Source organism: Xiphophorus hellerii, chromosome 10 (assembly GCF_003331165.1).
Source record: "Xiphophorus hellerii strain 12219 chromosome 10, Xiphophorus_hellerii-4.1, whole genome shotgun sequence".
NCBI lineage: Eukaryota > Metazoa > Chordata > Actinopteri > Cyprinodontiformes > Poeciliidae > Xiphophorus > Xiphophorus hellerii.
The window spans coordinates 2737916-2754385 of NC_045681.1; the positions used below are offsets into that span (position 1 = coordinate 2737916).

General features: G+C 36.7%; 1 protein-coding gene across 5 annotated transcripts in view; it reads right to left on the reverse strand.

The window, feature by feature from the left end:
* The window catches only part of LOC116727663 (potassium voltage-gated channel subfamily C member 1-like), a 77852-nt gene that overhangs the window by 11662 nt on the left and 49720 nt on the right, over nucleotides 1-16470 (reverse strand). Inside the window, exon 5 of one of the 5 annotated variants that reach the window (XM_032575244.1) lies at nucleotides 14333-14373. The exons of the other annotated variants lie outside the window; for them this stretch is intronic. Coding sequence (XP_032431135.1) covers nucleotides 14339-14373 — 35 coding nt within the window. The 3' untranslated portion in view covers nucleotides 14333-14338. The remainder of the gene's footprint in view (nucleotides 1-14332; nucleotides 14374-16470) is intronic. 5 annotated transcript variants of the gene reach the window in all.

The following is a 16470-nucleotide window of genomic DNA, read 5'->3' on the forward strand; positions in this document are numbered from 1 at the left end:
CAAAGCACAAAATTTACAGATTTTTAGAGACTTAACACCAATTGTAGGCCCACTGCATAAATCACCCAAAATGTTTCATATTCAGGTGTTTTAGGCGAATTTAGCCTGAAGTAAACGGCTGAACACAAACAAAGAAGAGCAAATCATCACTATAGAGAAGGAGTTGACCACATGAAGCTTTTATGGAAGAGATTAGATATAAAACATGTGCTTTAGCTACAGTAGACCTCAATAGTGTGCAGAGTCAGTTTTTAAATATAATAAATGCTTTGTAGGACATTTTCCACCTTTAATGTGACGTATATCCTGTAATGTTTCAAATTAATATAATAATAATCTCTTAGGAAGCAAAATATGATTTTCCAAGGGGGAAATTATTTCCAAAACTCTGAAAAAGTTCAACATATCTGCTCCTCTAGCGGCGATCCCACAGATCGTGTATTTTTCTTTCAACTTAAAATGTTATTTTTTTCAACGCCATTTTTTCTGTTGATTTGGCTGCAAAGCAGTTCAGTTTTCTTTTAAAATCGGCCTTCATCTTCTTTCTGCAAACATTTAACATCACGACTGGTTGATTTTTGGAACGGATCAGAAATGTATTTATATTTCCAGACATGATGCTGCCTCACAGTGTTTCTGTGCTACACTCACAGTTATACACCTGGCAAATGTATTTCTAAAATTACTTTGTTGGTTTTCTGGCAGCGACCCGAGTCAGACAGAACTGAAATGATTTGATTAAAAATGTTAAATTATTTAAAAAGCAATGTAAAACTCATTAATGGCATTATCACAAAAGTTCCCAAAAGTAGAATTTTGTCTTCAGATCCAAACTCGTTCTCCCAGCAGCTGTGTGGAGGCTTTAACTGCAAAAAAAAAAAAAAAAATTTCTGTCCTGCAACACTGCTCCTCTTCCATTTTGGTTGGTTATTTTATGCTTTGTGACTTTTCAACAAAATAAGGCTTGCATCAGGATAATTAGTTTTAATCAACAAGACAATCAGCAAGTCACTGCACCATCTTAAAATGTCTCATTGACAAATTTTCAATTGAACTGCAGAATAAACGTCACAGCAAAGGTGGAAAAAATCCTAACATTTTCCCGTTTAAAATGACGGAGACGTTGCGTCTTGTCAGGGTTGTGTACCACTTTGAGCGCCGCTGTAAATCTAACCGTGGATTCGTTGCACTTGCTTTTGATTCATGCAAACTACAAATGGCCAACTTAAAAAATAAAATTTAATAAAAAGCTCTCTCAGCAACATTTAACAGAAGCGTTTCCTGCTGTAGTCGTTTCCTGTTACCAGATCGCTTCGTATTTTGGCTACAGTGGGAAATGACACGTGACAAGGAAAACTAAATCCAGCTGCGCAAGCGACTTGTTGGTGAGTTTTAAAACTTTTGCAGCGTCCTCAGTGTCCTTTCCCGCTGTATGTGGGTGTGAGCCACAGCATGCAGATGTTGAGTTTTCCCTGCAGGGCGGCGCCACAGGGAACAAAGGGCCGTGCTGACGGCGTGTTGTTGCATCAGAGGAAGTGAAAAACACCATTGGTAGAAATCTACCAATGAACTGCTCACACACATATAATGGCTGGAGCTTTACTGTTAAATTAGGAGATTTTAATGACTTAAAGTCGCATTAAATAAACCTCCAACCATCACATGGCCACAGACAGACAACAAGGAACACGGCAACAGTATGACGCCCTTTGTGTCTTCCTGTCCAGAAGCAAAAAGGTGAAAGTAAAATAAAAATAGGGCAACATTGTGTTGTTCTCAGTGGCCTGCTCCACCACTTTGGACAACACGTCATTTTTAGTCAACCATGAATAAAAGTCTTTTTTTTTTCTTTTTCTTTTGTAGGCCTGAGTAGTAAAATATGTATGATGTGTTTTTACTGAGCTTTTTACTGGAGACTTTTTACGTCACTGAAATGATTCCTGGGAAATGTTCTGTGTTGCTTAAATCTCCGGTGCAACGTCTGGGATCAAATGATAGTTTTATTAAAAAGTTTCTGCTTGTCGAGTTCACATAAGAGATGAAAATACAACTTTGAAATCAAGTTTTAATGTTAGAGTAGAGAAAGGCCTGATTCTGAATTGATATAAGACAATTTATCATTTCTCTACTGTCCTCATAAACCGTTAATCTGAACAGTTACAACTTGTAAAGAAAATAATTATTGTTTGGTGCTTAATATAGCTAATCCACGACATGTGTAAAGGTATAGCCAACACTTTAATTTGGAATAGTTTCTGTTGAGCAGTTGGGAATTCAGCAGACAAAGCAGGGCCTTTTTTCCTCCCCCTTTTGACAGACACAGCAATAAAATTTACAATTCCGAGAGAGCAGAACAGACTTCTTGGCGCCTCTCGGCCAGGTCGGACGGAGATGGGCACGAAGTGGTTAGATAAAAACCAGACATCGGAGCTGTAAAGAAGGGGAGTTTCCGGGAGTTTCTAAGTTTCTAATTGGTCAAAGAACGGAACGCCTTGACTGCATATATTAAATAGGGAAACACCTCTTTCATTAAAAAGTACAGGTCAGCAAGCCAGCAAGAGAGGTTTTTTTTCCATCTTTTCCTCCACATTTTGGGCGCCTTTGTCTGTCTTTTGTGTTTCGTGTTGTCTGTTCTCTTGTCTGTATAAAATGTATATCTCTGTACCTCTGCAGCTTTGTTGTCGATTGCTTTGTATGAGATTAAACTCCGTGATCTGTGACGTCAACACGTTTTGTTGTTGTTTCGTTTTAACAGCACGCGGTTGCGGGTCGCTCATGGAGAACGCCGCTCGATCCCGGGCAAAAGGAAAAGAGGAAGGATCCAAAGGTTTTGTCCAAAGCTAGCATTTAATGATCCTCATTTTTTAATATTTGGGGGCTTCGTCCGGTTCTGGAATCTTGGCGGGTGGCGGTCTCTCCCCGATCGATCCGTCCGGCTGGTGCGGTAAGACGTTTTTTAATTACTCTTTTGTTGTGCGCAGCCACGCGGAGTTTCGGAGCTGCAAGGGTGGATAGTTTTGCTCTTAAAATAGTCTGTTGTTAGTTATAATTGGAATTTAACGATAGCCTGCGGTAGACTTTCAGTGTGTGGTACACTGTATGGAAATACGCATGTACAGCGGACCGTAGCGGGTTCAGACTGAGGATTTTGCGCTCCCTCAGTTGTAAAAGCTGGGTTTTCTTAAGTTTATGTCTTTTTCCCTGGAGACCCATGGCTGTGCTCCTTAAAGAAAGAAATTTAGGAATTGTGTATTTTGAAATAACCTGGGGTAGGTTTATTCAGTGTGTGGGACACTTTAAAAAATGGCTTGCGGGAAGCTTTGACAATAGTCTGAGGTAGACTGTTCAGGAATCAAGTATTAGTGTTTGGCACACTTTAAAAATAGCTTGCGGGAAGCTTTGACAAATAGTCTGCGGTAGACTTTATAAACGGCCTGCGGTAGGCTTTGATATGGTGCATTTTTTATTTTTTGGCCGGCATTTTATTTTTCCCCGTCTGTCTGTTACGTTTGTCTGAAAACGTGTTTATGTTTCTCTGTGTGTCGCGATCTGTGCTTGTTGCCGCGACACGTGGCTGTCTGCTCCAGAGCTCTGGGTGTGTGTATGTGTGTATGTGTGTGTGCGTATGTGTGTCTGCGTGTGTGTCTGTGTGGCCGTGTGTGTGCGCGTGCACGAGTTCGGGCTGGCTGTGTGTTTCAGCAGAGTGTTAAGTTGTTTGGATAGCGCTGTGTGTGTGAATTTGCATTGATTTTGCTGCGTTTTATTGTGAAGTTATTATGGACACTGAGTTGCGACACGTGCTATACGCTATTTTATGGTCGGGGTTCGTCTTAACGGGGAAAGTAGAACGATGGCGAAAACGTGGTCGTTTAGTTTAAAACATAAATAACTAAATAAAATAAATAGGAGTTCAGTACATAAAACTGGTACCAGAAAACAAAATTATTGGTTGTGGTTTGATTTTAACATAACTTTGAGATGTCTCTCTTTTTAAACGTGCACGGGGATTTAAAAGGTTACTGACGATTGGGGTTTAAAATTAATTAAATTGACACATGACAACATTGGACAATTTCTGAAGCTTCAGTAAATTTGATATAAACTTCAGTAAATTTGATATAAATTACAGTTAAATTTGATAGAATAATGACCACAGACTGACACTTGGGGACTGATGAAATTTTGACTGACTATAAAACCTGGCCAGATGTGTGTGTTTTGTGTTTTCTGTAATGTGTTGTGTGTTTTTGTTTGTGTTATAATTCATGTTGGTTTGACAGAGTGTGTGATTGGAGATAAAATACCATTTGGTATTTTATGTCATATAACTACTGAATTTTTCTCAGTGCTGTTTGATGGTGCAAAATTTCTAGTTTTTACAAACATCCTCTGTGTTAAATTGAACTAACTTCTTAAAATTAAACAATAACAGCAGTAACTGTGACCTGCAGTGTACAGTTTGGAAGGTGATTAAAGGATAGAATCTTGATAAAATACATTATCTGAACAAATTGAAATTACAATATGGGTTCTACGGTTAAATAAATGAATAAATAAATAACGAAAGAAAGAATAAGCCAAGAAAATTAGGTCACAGAGGATTCTAGAAATGCTGTCTTGGCAAATTAATAGTTAAATACATAAATATGCTGAATGGATAAATAGATAAATACATAACTGATTAGGTACAGCTATGAAATAAATTAAATAAAAATTTATATAGACTTGAGAACTGAATAGTGGATATAATGTTAATTATTCCTTCTAAGGCTGTGAAGGTAGTAGGAAAATGGAATAACATACAATGAGTAAAATAGGATTTTTTTCATGAGTTGAGGATAAGAAAAAAAAAAAAAAAACGAAGATTTTTAGAGAAACAGGCTCTAACTGTAAGAGGTAATTGTTCAGATAACAACAAACTGCAATATACAACTGACTCTAGATATTTTCACAATCAGTCTTTTTCAAACAGACCAAAACTTTAAGATAGATAAAATATTGTTAAATCTACAGGACTTACGGATAATTAGACAGGATAAATTAGAAGTCACTCTCTTGTTAAATAGAAATTGGTTAAATATAGAAAAGTTTGCTAAAATTTACAAGATTTGTTGTTGAAGGATAACATTAAGTTTGAAATAACTTATTGGTTAATAAATAAAAAAGATTATATGGAACTATTGTAGAGAATCAATATTAAACTGTAATACGAGATGATTCAATACTGCCTATAGACAGACGAGAGGGCTTCGAATAAAATAAAATAAGAAAATTAAGTAAAATAAATACATAGAACAAAACAAGAAGAAGCGACAAGTATGTTTATTTAAGATATGACAATAATGGAGCTCAGGGAGGAGTTTCAACCCCCATTCACAGAAGTTCAGCACGGGAGAACAAGCTACAGCTGTGCTGTAATTTCTACCCCCACTAGATTCAACTAATTAACATGTGAAACCTTTTTGCATATCACTAATTTTAAGTACAAAGCAACCTCTGCTCACAGCAGCTCAGCAGAAAAGAACAAACAACTGTAAGGCAAATAATTTTCTCTCCCATCGTTTAAACTACCTCCTGGAAAATGTAAAATATAAGTTTGTAGCATCGAAACACTGAGTCGCCTGTCACACACAGACACTCTTGGTAATGATTTTCTGTTTTCCTTTCATATTACTTTATATATTAAGTAGTGAGTAATTTAGGATTTTACTCTTTACATTTCTTTACATTGGTCTGATTTTTTATTTGGCTATTTGTGTCAGTTCTTTGTTTATTTTGTTAAATATAACGAATTATTTTTTTTTTTGAGTTATCAGTTTCCTCTGGACCCTTCACCAGGGGATAGGGAACTTTGGTCTTTAGTTTAATTTCTTTCATTTGTAGATTTGGTTATATTCTGACCAGTATTTTTCGAAATTTATCATTTTTAGATTTTCTTGACTAAGACTATATTTTTTTTCTCTTTCAACGTCTCTCTGCCTGGTTTATGCATAACCTTCACTGAGTTTTTAATTGGTAAACACGTTTTGTCAAACACTGCTGAAAATTTTTGAGAAGTTTCTACAACGAATTATTTGATAATCATGAGAGTTAAATTGAATACTGAGTTTTGAAACTGTAATGTGAAATGTTTTTTGAACATAATAATCTTGAAGGTTTAAAGCATGCTACAATAAATTGTTCTGTTTGTTTTTGAAAGGTTTACTTTTTAGACGAGGGCAACGTTGCATATCGGTGGGATTTTTCTTAGCTTGAATAATAACCCTGTTTCATCAACATCGTTATTTCACATACTAGAAATAGTGATACATTAGCCAGTAATGTATCAAAGGGGGAGAAGATGCATGGGTTCATCTTTTATAATACTTAAACAAATTTTTGAAGAACATGTCTGATCTGTGCTACACATAAAAGTGAAAGGAAAATATTTTCTGGTAATATATGTGCTTATTTTAGATAGGTTTGAGTTGTTCTCCATTAAAAGATTTTCTGACAATGGGCTAACATATTTTGAGAAAATAGATAAATTTATAGTGATAATGAAGCATATTTTGGTTAATTAACTTGGGAAAATAATTATAGAAATTAAAATATTATTGTGTCAGCCATGTTCAGAGCATTAATTTAATGGAGCATGAATGTTTTAAGAAATGGTTTGAAGAATCTGTTCTTGATTAAAGTTATCACTAATCAGTAAAAGTACATAGGCGGGATTATAATGATTTTTGTAAACTTGATTTTGATTTTTTGATTTACATTCATTTACAACGAATTTGGATAAAACTTTAAATTCGACGACAAGTAAAAGCCTAGGTAATGTCGGTATATTTTGAAAATGTCTGGATTTGTTTCATTATAATTTCTCCAGGTCTAACTCTTTTGAATTTTGTTTCAGGAACGTATGTAAAATGATTTAGACAAATAACCAGTAAGATCTAGTTTCTTCTATGAAGGTAATTTAAACTGGACTGTTTAACTCACATTGTTATTCATTTTTTGGTGGTACATGTAAGCTTTACAACTACATTTTTAAGTTTTTGTGATTGTTTTGTTTCGTTTGTTTAATCCTATTTTTACAAGATTGGTTTAAGAAAAGATCTGCATATGTTTAACATTCTGGGAACACGTTACTTTGGAAACATGTCTTTTGAAGCAAATGATTACAGGGTTTTGGTGTTTTCCATCGGTTAGGAGCTATAGTATATTATAATAGAAACGTAAATTGAAGGGATCACATCCACCATTTGATGAACAGAACTGGACAGAGTAGGAGATAAGGTTTCACGTGATGTGTTGCTCATGGTTTTACACACAGACTGCCCTGGAGCTCGGTGCTCCAGGACTCTGGACTCTGTCATACAAGCTGTGTCATGCGAGGCGGGGGTGGGGCTCCTTGGAGAAGCGGCTTCACACTTATTTCGAAGACAACAGCCACAGAGCCACGAGCGTTGGAGGATTCACTTGAACACAAAGTGAATTGAAGATGTTTGTGTTGAATTACACAAATGAATGATGCCTTTGGATAAATCTGATCTCTGTCTTGTCATTATAGTTTTGCAGCTGGTTTCCTGGTGCCCTGCGGATGTGGTCTCCTTCAAAGTCTGCGTTCTTTGATAAAAAGGATTAAAATAATTTCCCTGGATGGAAAATAACAAAACAAATTTATTTTTAGGTGAAACCATCGTTTGATTATGCTGACTGTAATGAAGATGATATTAAAGAATGTGGTAATTGTGTTTCTGATGCTAATGAAATTCATGTTGAACACAAAATGTCTGTGTAATGACCTGTGACAGGTCGTTTCTTGAGGTTTCCAGTCGAAGAAGATCAAGCTGCAAGAGGATCATCATAAACTTTTATTGCGTGTTTTTCGTTCGTTGTGAACTCTGGAAAGGACTGTCGTTTTGTTTTTTGCGCGCATTTTTTGAACATTTCCTGACGAAGACTTCATATTTTTTAAGAGACTGTCGATGGACATTAAAAAAAAAAAAAACAGAAAAAGACGAGCAGCAGATTGTAACTTTGTGTGTTTCTCATTTTGGCAGATTGTAATTTTGTGGTGAATGTTGTCCTTTAAGTTGCAGACATTTCTTACTAATTTTTCTATGTATGTTTCTGTTTTGTTTTTTCATTTTATACTTTGGGTTTTGTTTGTCCTGTGTTTTTGGTTCTATTGTGATAATTTTGTTTTATGATTTTATTTTTGGGAGGATAAGTATTTCTTACCCTTGGGTTTTGTTTAAAAAGGGGGACTGGATATAATTAGGGTACGTCACTCTTTTGGTTTTCATTTTTTGGTTTTTTTCGTTTTTCTTTTAGTTTAATACACAGTTTTTGGCTCTGTATTAGAAGGCTTAATCAATTTTTATTGAGGTCTTTTTGAAGACCTCAAAAGGGGGAATTGTAAAGAAAATAATTATTGTTTGGTGCTTAATATAGCTAATCCACGACATGTGTAAAGGTATAGCCAACACTTTAATTTGGAATAGTTTCTGTTGAGCAGTTGGGAATTCAGCAGACAAAGCAGGGCCTTTTTTCCTCCCCCTTTTGACAGACACAGCAATAAAATTTACAATTCCGAGAGAGCAGAACAGACTTCTTGGCGCCTCTCGGCCAGGTCGGACGGAGATGGGCACGAAGTGGTTAGATAAAAACCAGACATCGGAGCTGTAAAGAAGGGGAGTTTCCGGGAGTTTCTAAGTTTCTAATTGGTCAAAGAACGGAACGCCTTGACTGCATATATTAAATAGGGAAACACCTCTTTCATTAAAAAGTACAGGTCAGCAAGCCAGCAAGAGAGGTTTTTTTTCCATCTTTTCCTCCACATTTTGGGCGCCTTTGTCTGTCTTTTGTGTTTCGTGTTGTCTGTTCTCTTGTCTGTATAAAATGTATATCTCTGTACCTCTGCAGCTTTGTTGTCGATTGCTTTGTATGAGATTAAACTCCGTGATCTGTGACGTCAACACGTTTTGTTGTTGTTTCGTTTTAACAGCACGCGGTTGCGGGTCGCTCATGGAGAACGCCGCTCGATCCCGGGCAAAAGGAAAAGAGGAAGGATCCAAAGGTTTTGTCCAAAGCTAGCATTTAATGATCCTCATTTTTTAATAAACTCTAATCAATAATTAACATATATTTATTTGTATTATTTCATTCTTCATGTATATAATTCAGCATCCTGTTTGCAATAGTACGTTTGTATGAAAATGTGCAAAATGTTCAGGGTTTTGGTGAAGCAGTGGGGATATGGAAAGTCATTGCGCCATATAATCTTCTTGGACTGAGTTTAATAAAGTAGTTAAATCCAGAAAACTTCTAAATTGAGATCAGATGTCAGAGACGCTGATCGGTGGTGACATGTAAACGAGAGGCTGGATCACAGAAACAAAAACGTTTTACTCAACTGATCTGAATTTAAACTGAACTGGATCATAAGTTGATCTGAATAAAATCTTTTTGTTTTGTAGACTCTGGTGCGGATATCTTAATGAACCAGAATTAAGACAAAACTAATTTAAAAGTATCTTTTCAAGAGCTTATTTTAAGTAAATAATTTCTTCTATTTCCATTGGCAGATAAATTAACTAATAAGACAATTTTCCTATGTCATAAATGAAATAACTTTTTGTAAATGTCTGTTGTTTAGATATATTTTTGGAATAAAAGGGGAAGATATAAGATTTATTTTCTTCTTTCTTTTGTCTTTCATTTTATATATATAGATATTTTTCTATTGTACATAATTGTTTTGTTTTTAATTAAATGAATAAATTTCCTAGCTAACTAATCTGTCAGCGGTACAAGAACCTTTTCATCAATATTAAGAAATTATTTATTTAAAACAAGCTCCTGTATATTGCAGAAAAGACACTTGTAAGTTAATTTTGTTTATTCGTTGTAATAAAATATAATAGAAAATAATAATATAATAATAATAAATATTAAAAATAAAAATATCTGCACTAGAAACCAGAATAAAAACACTTGGTAAGATTTTGTATTTTTGCAGTGTTATGTTTGCTTTTAATCGGTTCTCTCAGTTTTCTTCAGAGTTTGTATTTTGATTATATTTTTGTTAGTTTATGTCTTACCATACGCTTTATTATTGTTTTAGACATCTTAAGTTATAAGTTAATTTCTACAGATGCAGTATGAAGACACTGATTTGAACTGAATTTTCTCAGCTTCGGCTGTTTTACAGAAGTTAATCTGACTTTACGACACCAGACTCTGAGCCGATCGAAATGAAAACAGATGAACGTCGAACGAATGTTTTGTGTCCAGAAAATTCTTCTTAAAAACAACTTTAAAATGTTCCTGGTGGTTCAGCAGCCAGCATGCAACATGCTGAGTAGAATGAGGAGGGAAAAGGACAGGAGGAAAAACACTTACAATATGAAAAACTGCTAAAATCCATATGCAAAAACACTGGCCACTTTATTAGGTACACCTGTCCAACAGCTGATTAACGTGAATGTGGAATCAGCCAATCACATGGCAGCAACTCGATGCCTTTAGGCAGGTAGACATGGCCGAGACGATCTGCTGCACTTCAAACCGAGCATCAGAATGGTTGGTGCCAGACGGGCTGGTCTGAGTATTTTAGAAACTGCTGATCTACTGGGATTTTCACGCACAACCATCTCTAGGGTTTACAGAGAATGAGCCAAAAAAGAGAAAATATCCAGTGAGCAACAGATCTGTAGGCGCAAATGCAGAGAACAGAGGAAATTGGCCAGACTGGTTGGAGCTGATAGAACTGCAACAGTCACTAGTTACAATCCAAGGTCTGCAGAAGAGCATCTCTGAACGCACAACATGTTGAGCCTTGAGGGGCTACAGCAGCAGACGACCACACCGGGTGCTGCTCCTGTCAGCTAAGAACAGGAAACTGAGGCTACAACTCACACAGGCTCACCAAAATGGACAACCGAAAATTGGAAAAACGTTGCCTGGTCTGATGAGTCTCGATTTCTGCTGCGACATTCGGATGATGGGTCATAATTTGGCGTCAACAACATGAAAGCATGGATCCATCCTGCCTTGTGTCAACGGTTCAGGCAGTGGTGGTGTAGTGGTGGGGGATATTTTTCTGGCAGGCTTTGGGCCCATTGGTACCAACTGAGCATTGTGTCAACGCCACAGCCTACCTGAGTTCTGCTGCTGTGTCTTCTGATGGCTACTTCCAGCAGAAAAACACGCCATGTCATAAAGCACCAATCATCTCTGACTGGTTTCTTGAACAATGAGTTCACTGAACTCCAATGGCATCAATGTCATCCTGGAGCTATGAGCAAAAGAGCAGTGCGGTACTGGTACCGGTCCAGCTGCAGTGATCCTTCAGTGGAACCGCCTGCTTTGTGAATGCGCCTTATGGACATAAAGCATCGCTATTCTGTAAATGTACAACTCATGCACATGATTCTACTATTTAGAATAAACGTCCACATTCCTCACTCTGTGACTCTGTCTCTTTAAATCCGCGCTGCCGTTCAAACGGACATTTGCAGGATCTCTTTATTTTTTTTATTTTGATTTTTTTTTCTCTCTTTAAAATGTATTTTTATTTTTGCGAGCTGACATTATGTGTCCTGAAAGCACCTTTTAAATGAAATATATTATTATTATTATTATTATTATAAATACTTATGCTGCCACAAACAAGGACGTTGCCATGGTTACTGCTTCGCGTGGTGGCAGACTTCCGGGTATTTATACTAATTTACAGATGTATTTATGGAGGTGACAGGGCGGACCAGCAGATGCTCTATTTCCCGCAAATTGGGATTTATAAAGTGAAGGTTTGCAGTCACGTGCGTGCGCACGGCTTTATGCATCCGAATTTTTTTGCACACCGTACTTTTCTAAATTTTTCCGTACGTCAGGTTTCAGTGTGAAAACTGCGCACTGTTTCATGCATGAGGCCCCTGATCTCAATCCAATAGAGAATCTTTGCGATGTGATGGAACAGGAGATTCACATCATGGATGTGCATCTAACACATGTGCAGCAACTGCGTGATGCTATCATGTTAATATGGACCGGACTCTTTGGTACTGAATGTTTCCAGTACCTTGCTGAATCTCTGCCATGAATGATTAAAGCAGTTCTGAAAGCAAAAGGGGAGCCAACCCAGTACTAGAGCGGTGTACCTAATAAAGTGGCCGGTGATTTTTTTTTTGGTCCTTATATTGAAGACTAAAGGATTGTCGCCTTTAGTGGCAGCAGGAATCTGGCTGAAGTCCAATCTGCAGCCGCCAGTTCCTCCCTCACACCAAGCTAGCAGCGTAACGCTAACCTGTGAGGCTAAATATTTTACCTAAGAAGAAAGCGGCTGTTTGTGCATCACTTCTTCTCCTGTTTCACTGGAAGCAGTCATCTAGGTCAAAATGTTCAGAAGTGCAAAGCTCAGCAAATGGACAGGAGTGTTTTCATCCATTTGTAGCAGAACCACAGCAGCTGCAATCTGAGCATCGCTGAGCCCCGGAAGGCAGGCGGCGGTGAAAGCTTCAGAGTGCACACTGTCACTTCGCCGCCAAAACTCCCACTGAGCAAACCGTCCCATGTTTGGGTTCTCCTGCTTCTGGTTTTTATTCGATCCAGTGCAGGTTAGTGAGGCTTTTTTAAGAAGTCAAAAACTGAAGTTAACTCAACTTCTATCAGATTTTAGAGCTTTATGTCTCTCACCCATCTCTCCAGGTCTCTGTAGGTTTATCTCCATAAATTAGAATATCCCTGAAATGTTGATTTCCTTCATTAGAGTCATTATATGAATCCAGTGCACAAAGGTTGAGATTTCTGTTTGTTTGAGTGACTGCAGCTCAGAGCCAATGAAAATCCAAAAGACCAGTTTAACCAAATGAATTGATCTCAGTCTGAGCTCCTTGTGCACAAATTACTGCATCAGTGCAGCATGACATGGAGGAGATCCTCAGAGTCTGGCTTCATTAGATACTTAAGCTTCTCCTTGTACGCTGGGACTTTGATTTATCAAATAAAATGCAGAAATTTCTTCTGAAAACAAGTTGTTTCTTATACACATTTCTTCCTTCCACTTAACTTTTTTTTTATCAATGTGCTTGAATATAGCACTTTGTGAACAGAAAAATTATTTAGATTCTATAATATTTCTGGCTTTTCCTCCTTATCAAGTCAGCAGTTTTCCATGATTGCTGACAAAAATCATAATTTTATTGCTGGAAGAAGTCTAAGAAGTAGAACTTTAGGTTTTCATGAGATGTAAACTGTTTTTTCTTTAATGCACATGAATACATGCTTGCAATATGTCACTCTGTAATATTTCTTTTATTATTCAACTAGGAAGATCCCATTCCCACTGAGAAAAACCTGGATGGGCAGCATAAAGTATTGAGCAGCAAATTTACACAAAATATCAGCAGAAAAGAAACATTAAAATGAGAAGGATTCTAAATTTTGAATTCTATTTTAATTTACTGAGATGCACCTGTAAGATTTCGTCTCATAAATCTAATAATCTGAGGCGTCTTGGATTTCGGTGCCTAGTTTGACGTTTGTGTTGTCACTCAGTACTGGATCGATTCCAAACACGACTGAGCTTTGTGAACATTTCGACCCAAACAGAAGAAAAACAGACGGGTGGAGACTGGCAGCCGAAAAAATATGAATCGAGAAAGAAGAGAAATGGTGATCATTCAGGAATCTATGATTTGAATTCTGCATGATTTTTATTTATCTTTAATTTTTTTAATCCATGCACTGCAAAAATACAAGATCTTACCAAGTATTTTTGGTCTAATTTATAGAGCAAATATCTGAGTACATTTGAAATAAGACAAACAAACTTAAAAGTAGTTTTGTAGCTCGATATAGAGGCTTGTTTTAATTCAATAATTCCTTAATATTGGTGCAAAAGTTCTAGTTCCACTGGCGCCGTTACCTAGCAACCCCAGCCAAGCTCAGCCGTTACCTAGCAACCCAGTTCCAGTTCCACTGGCAGATTATTTCACTGATAACAAAACGTTTTTCTCATGTTATAAGTTAATCTATCTGCCAATGGAACAAAAACGTTTTCATCCATAATAAAGAATTATTTATTATTCTTTATTTTCTGGAAAAAACCCCCACAAACTTTTAAGTTACTTCGTCTTATTTCAAGTGCACTAGGAACTAGACAGAAACAACTTGGTAATATTTTGTGTTTTTGCAGTGTGAGAATGAAATGAGGTTGAAAGTGTGTGAGCCACTGCAGGCTGTCAGGGGAAACGTTGAGCCTGGCTGTCAGCGCGTTCAGCAGAGACATTATTCCTGCCCAAAGTCACACTTCATTTACACTAAGGAGGGAGCAGGTACCTACCCAGAGTCAGACTTTAGTTACACTTGCACTGCAGTGGCGGCCTGGGGATGGGATGAAGAATGAGTGTTAATCACAGGAGGAGCAGGGAATGTCGAGGAAGACTCAGAGGAGGAGGAGGAGCAAATATTGTGGCCAGCCTGTTTACCAACGTGACTTCAAAATACCTAATAACAAATTTCACTGGACGAAATTCGATGAACAATAATCTTATTGTTTTGAGTCTGTTTTTAAGGAGTATAATGGTAATAGGAAAATAATAATGCTAAAGCACATTCTACAAGATCAGTAAACTTTCAATTTTAATGAACATTTTACACTGGAACTGGAAGACATTTTAGATATTCTAAATAAATAAAACAACAAATAAAATGCACTTTTAAGTCTTTGTAAACAAAATTGTCCTTCAAAATAAGGGTCTAGTTGAGACCAAAACACCAAACTGAAAACTTTTATCATCCAGTTTTCGGTAGAAGGAGAGAAAAATAATGGAAATGGAAAATATTGAGTTTGTTTTAATTTATTGTGTGATTAATAGACTCATTGATTATTGTAGCCTAGGTAAAGTACATGTAAGTGTAGACCTGTCACAGTAATCATGTCAAATAATAAATCCACTGTCCACTGCAGTGGACAGACATCTAAAAGCCTTTTTCTTCTGTTTCTTGTGGATTTTATGTTATAAATGCACACAGATCACTGAAGTGGACACTGGTGCCTCATACAATACACCGCCAACTACTGGCCATCCACTGCAAGTGCAAGAAAACTTTTGTTAAATCCAAAATGGCCAACAGATGAAAAAGCAACTCCAGTCCCTCCTTCTGCTGTAAAGGACTCTGGCAGGTAAACAGAACATTGGGACATAAACTAAGACCAATACTACTGATGTATTTTCCAGATAACATCTTTGTATTTGGAGAAAATTGCAAAAATAAAAATTTTCCCCACCTTTTTTATGCCTTAAAAAAAATCAAAAACTCTTTGGAAAAAAAATCCTGATGTAAAGGAATATAACTCATACATGAAGGGTTAAAGTTTACTGATCTTTTAGAATGTGTTCTTGCATTATGGTCTCAAAACAACAATATTGTCGTTTATCGCAATAATTTCTGTAACAATTTATCATCCAGCAGAATGTGATGCCATGACAGGCCGGACTTTCTTCAGACATGCTCTATAATTTCCAGAAGGATGCTTGCCAGGAATCCACAGGATTTGCTGACTGCTCAGTTTCTATTCCTGGGTTGCCCATCTACAGTATCGTTTCTACATGCGGTCAGTTGGCTGTTAAAGGTGGCATTATCTCCTGTTACCCATAACTAGATGTATAGAGTTTTCTCCTAATGATTACCAAAGTGGCGCATACAGTACAGCCTGCTGGAGAAACGAGACGACATGCCACCGTGTCCCTCCACCTCCTGTCAGGAGTATCTGGGTCACAGCAGCTTGTAGAGTTATAAATAAAGCTAAAGTCAACTTAAAGGGATAGTTCAGCTTTTTTTTTATTTGGGTGTGGAGTATTTCTGATCAATCAGATTTTACCTGGAGTAGACAGAAGTTAAAAAAATCCAAGCGAAGTACGGCATAAAAAACTGGTCAATTTAAAGGCAAATTACTTTCAAAATACCTCAAATTTAAGAAATACAGTTCACAAAAATATTTTTTACTTTACTACTTTTGGTGTGATACAATTGTTTAATGTTTTAATCAACGTTACAGGTTTCCTGGTGTTTAAGGTGCAAAAATTACACAAAAATGATGCTACTTTGGCTAATTCTTTAATCTTTGATTGTATTCATGTCATTTACAGCTCTGGAAAAATGAAGAGCAAACTGCACTGAAAACCTGATTTTTCCACCAAATATTGCTTCTGAACTCTTCCTGAGTTAAAACATTAGCATCGTTGTTTCTAAATGATTGTGAACTTGTTTTCTTTGCATTATTTGAGGTCTGAAAGCTCTGCGTCGTTTTCATTAGTTTGACCATTTCTCATTTTCTGTAAATAAATACAAAATGTTTGGTTCATAGAATAAAAGAACAATGTTCATTTTACTAAAACGTATGTCTATAGAGAAGTAAAATCAGAGAAACTGATCATTTTAAGTGGTATCTTAATGTTTCCAGAGCTGCACATAAAT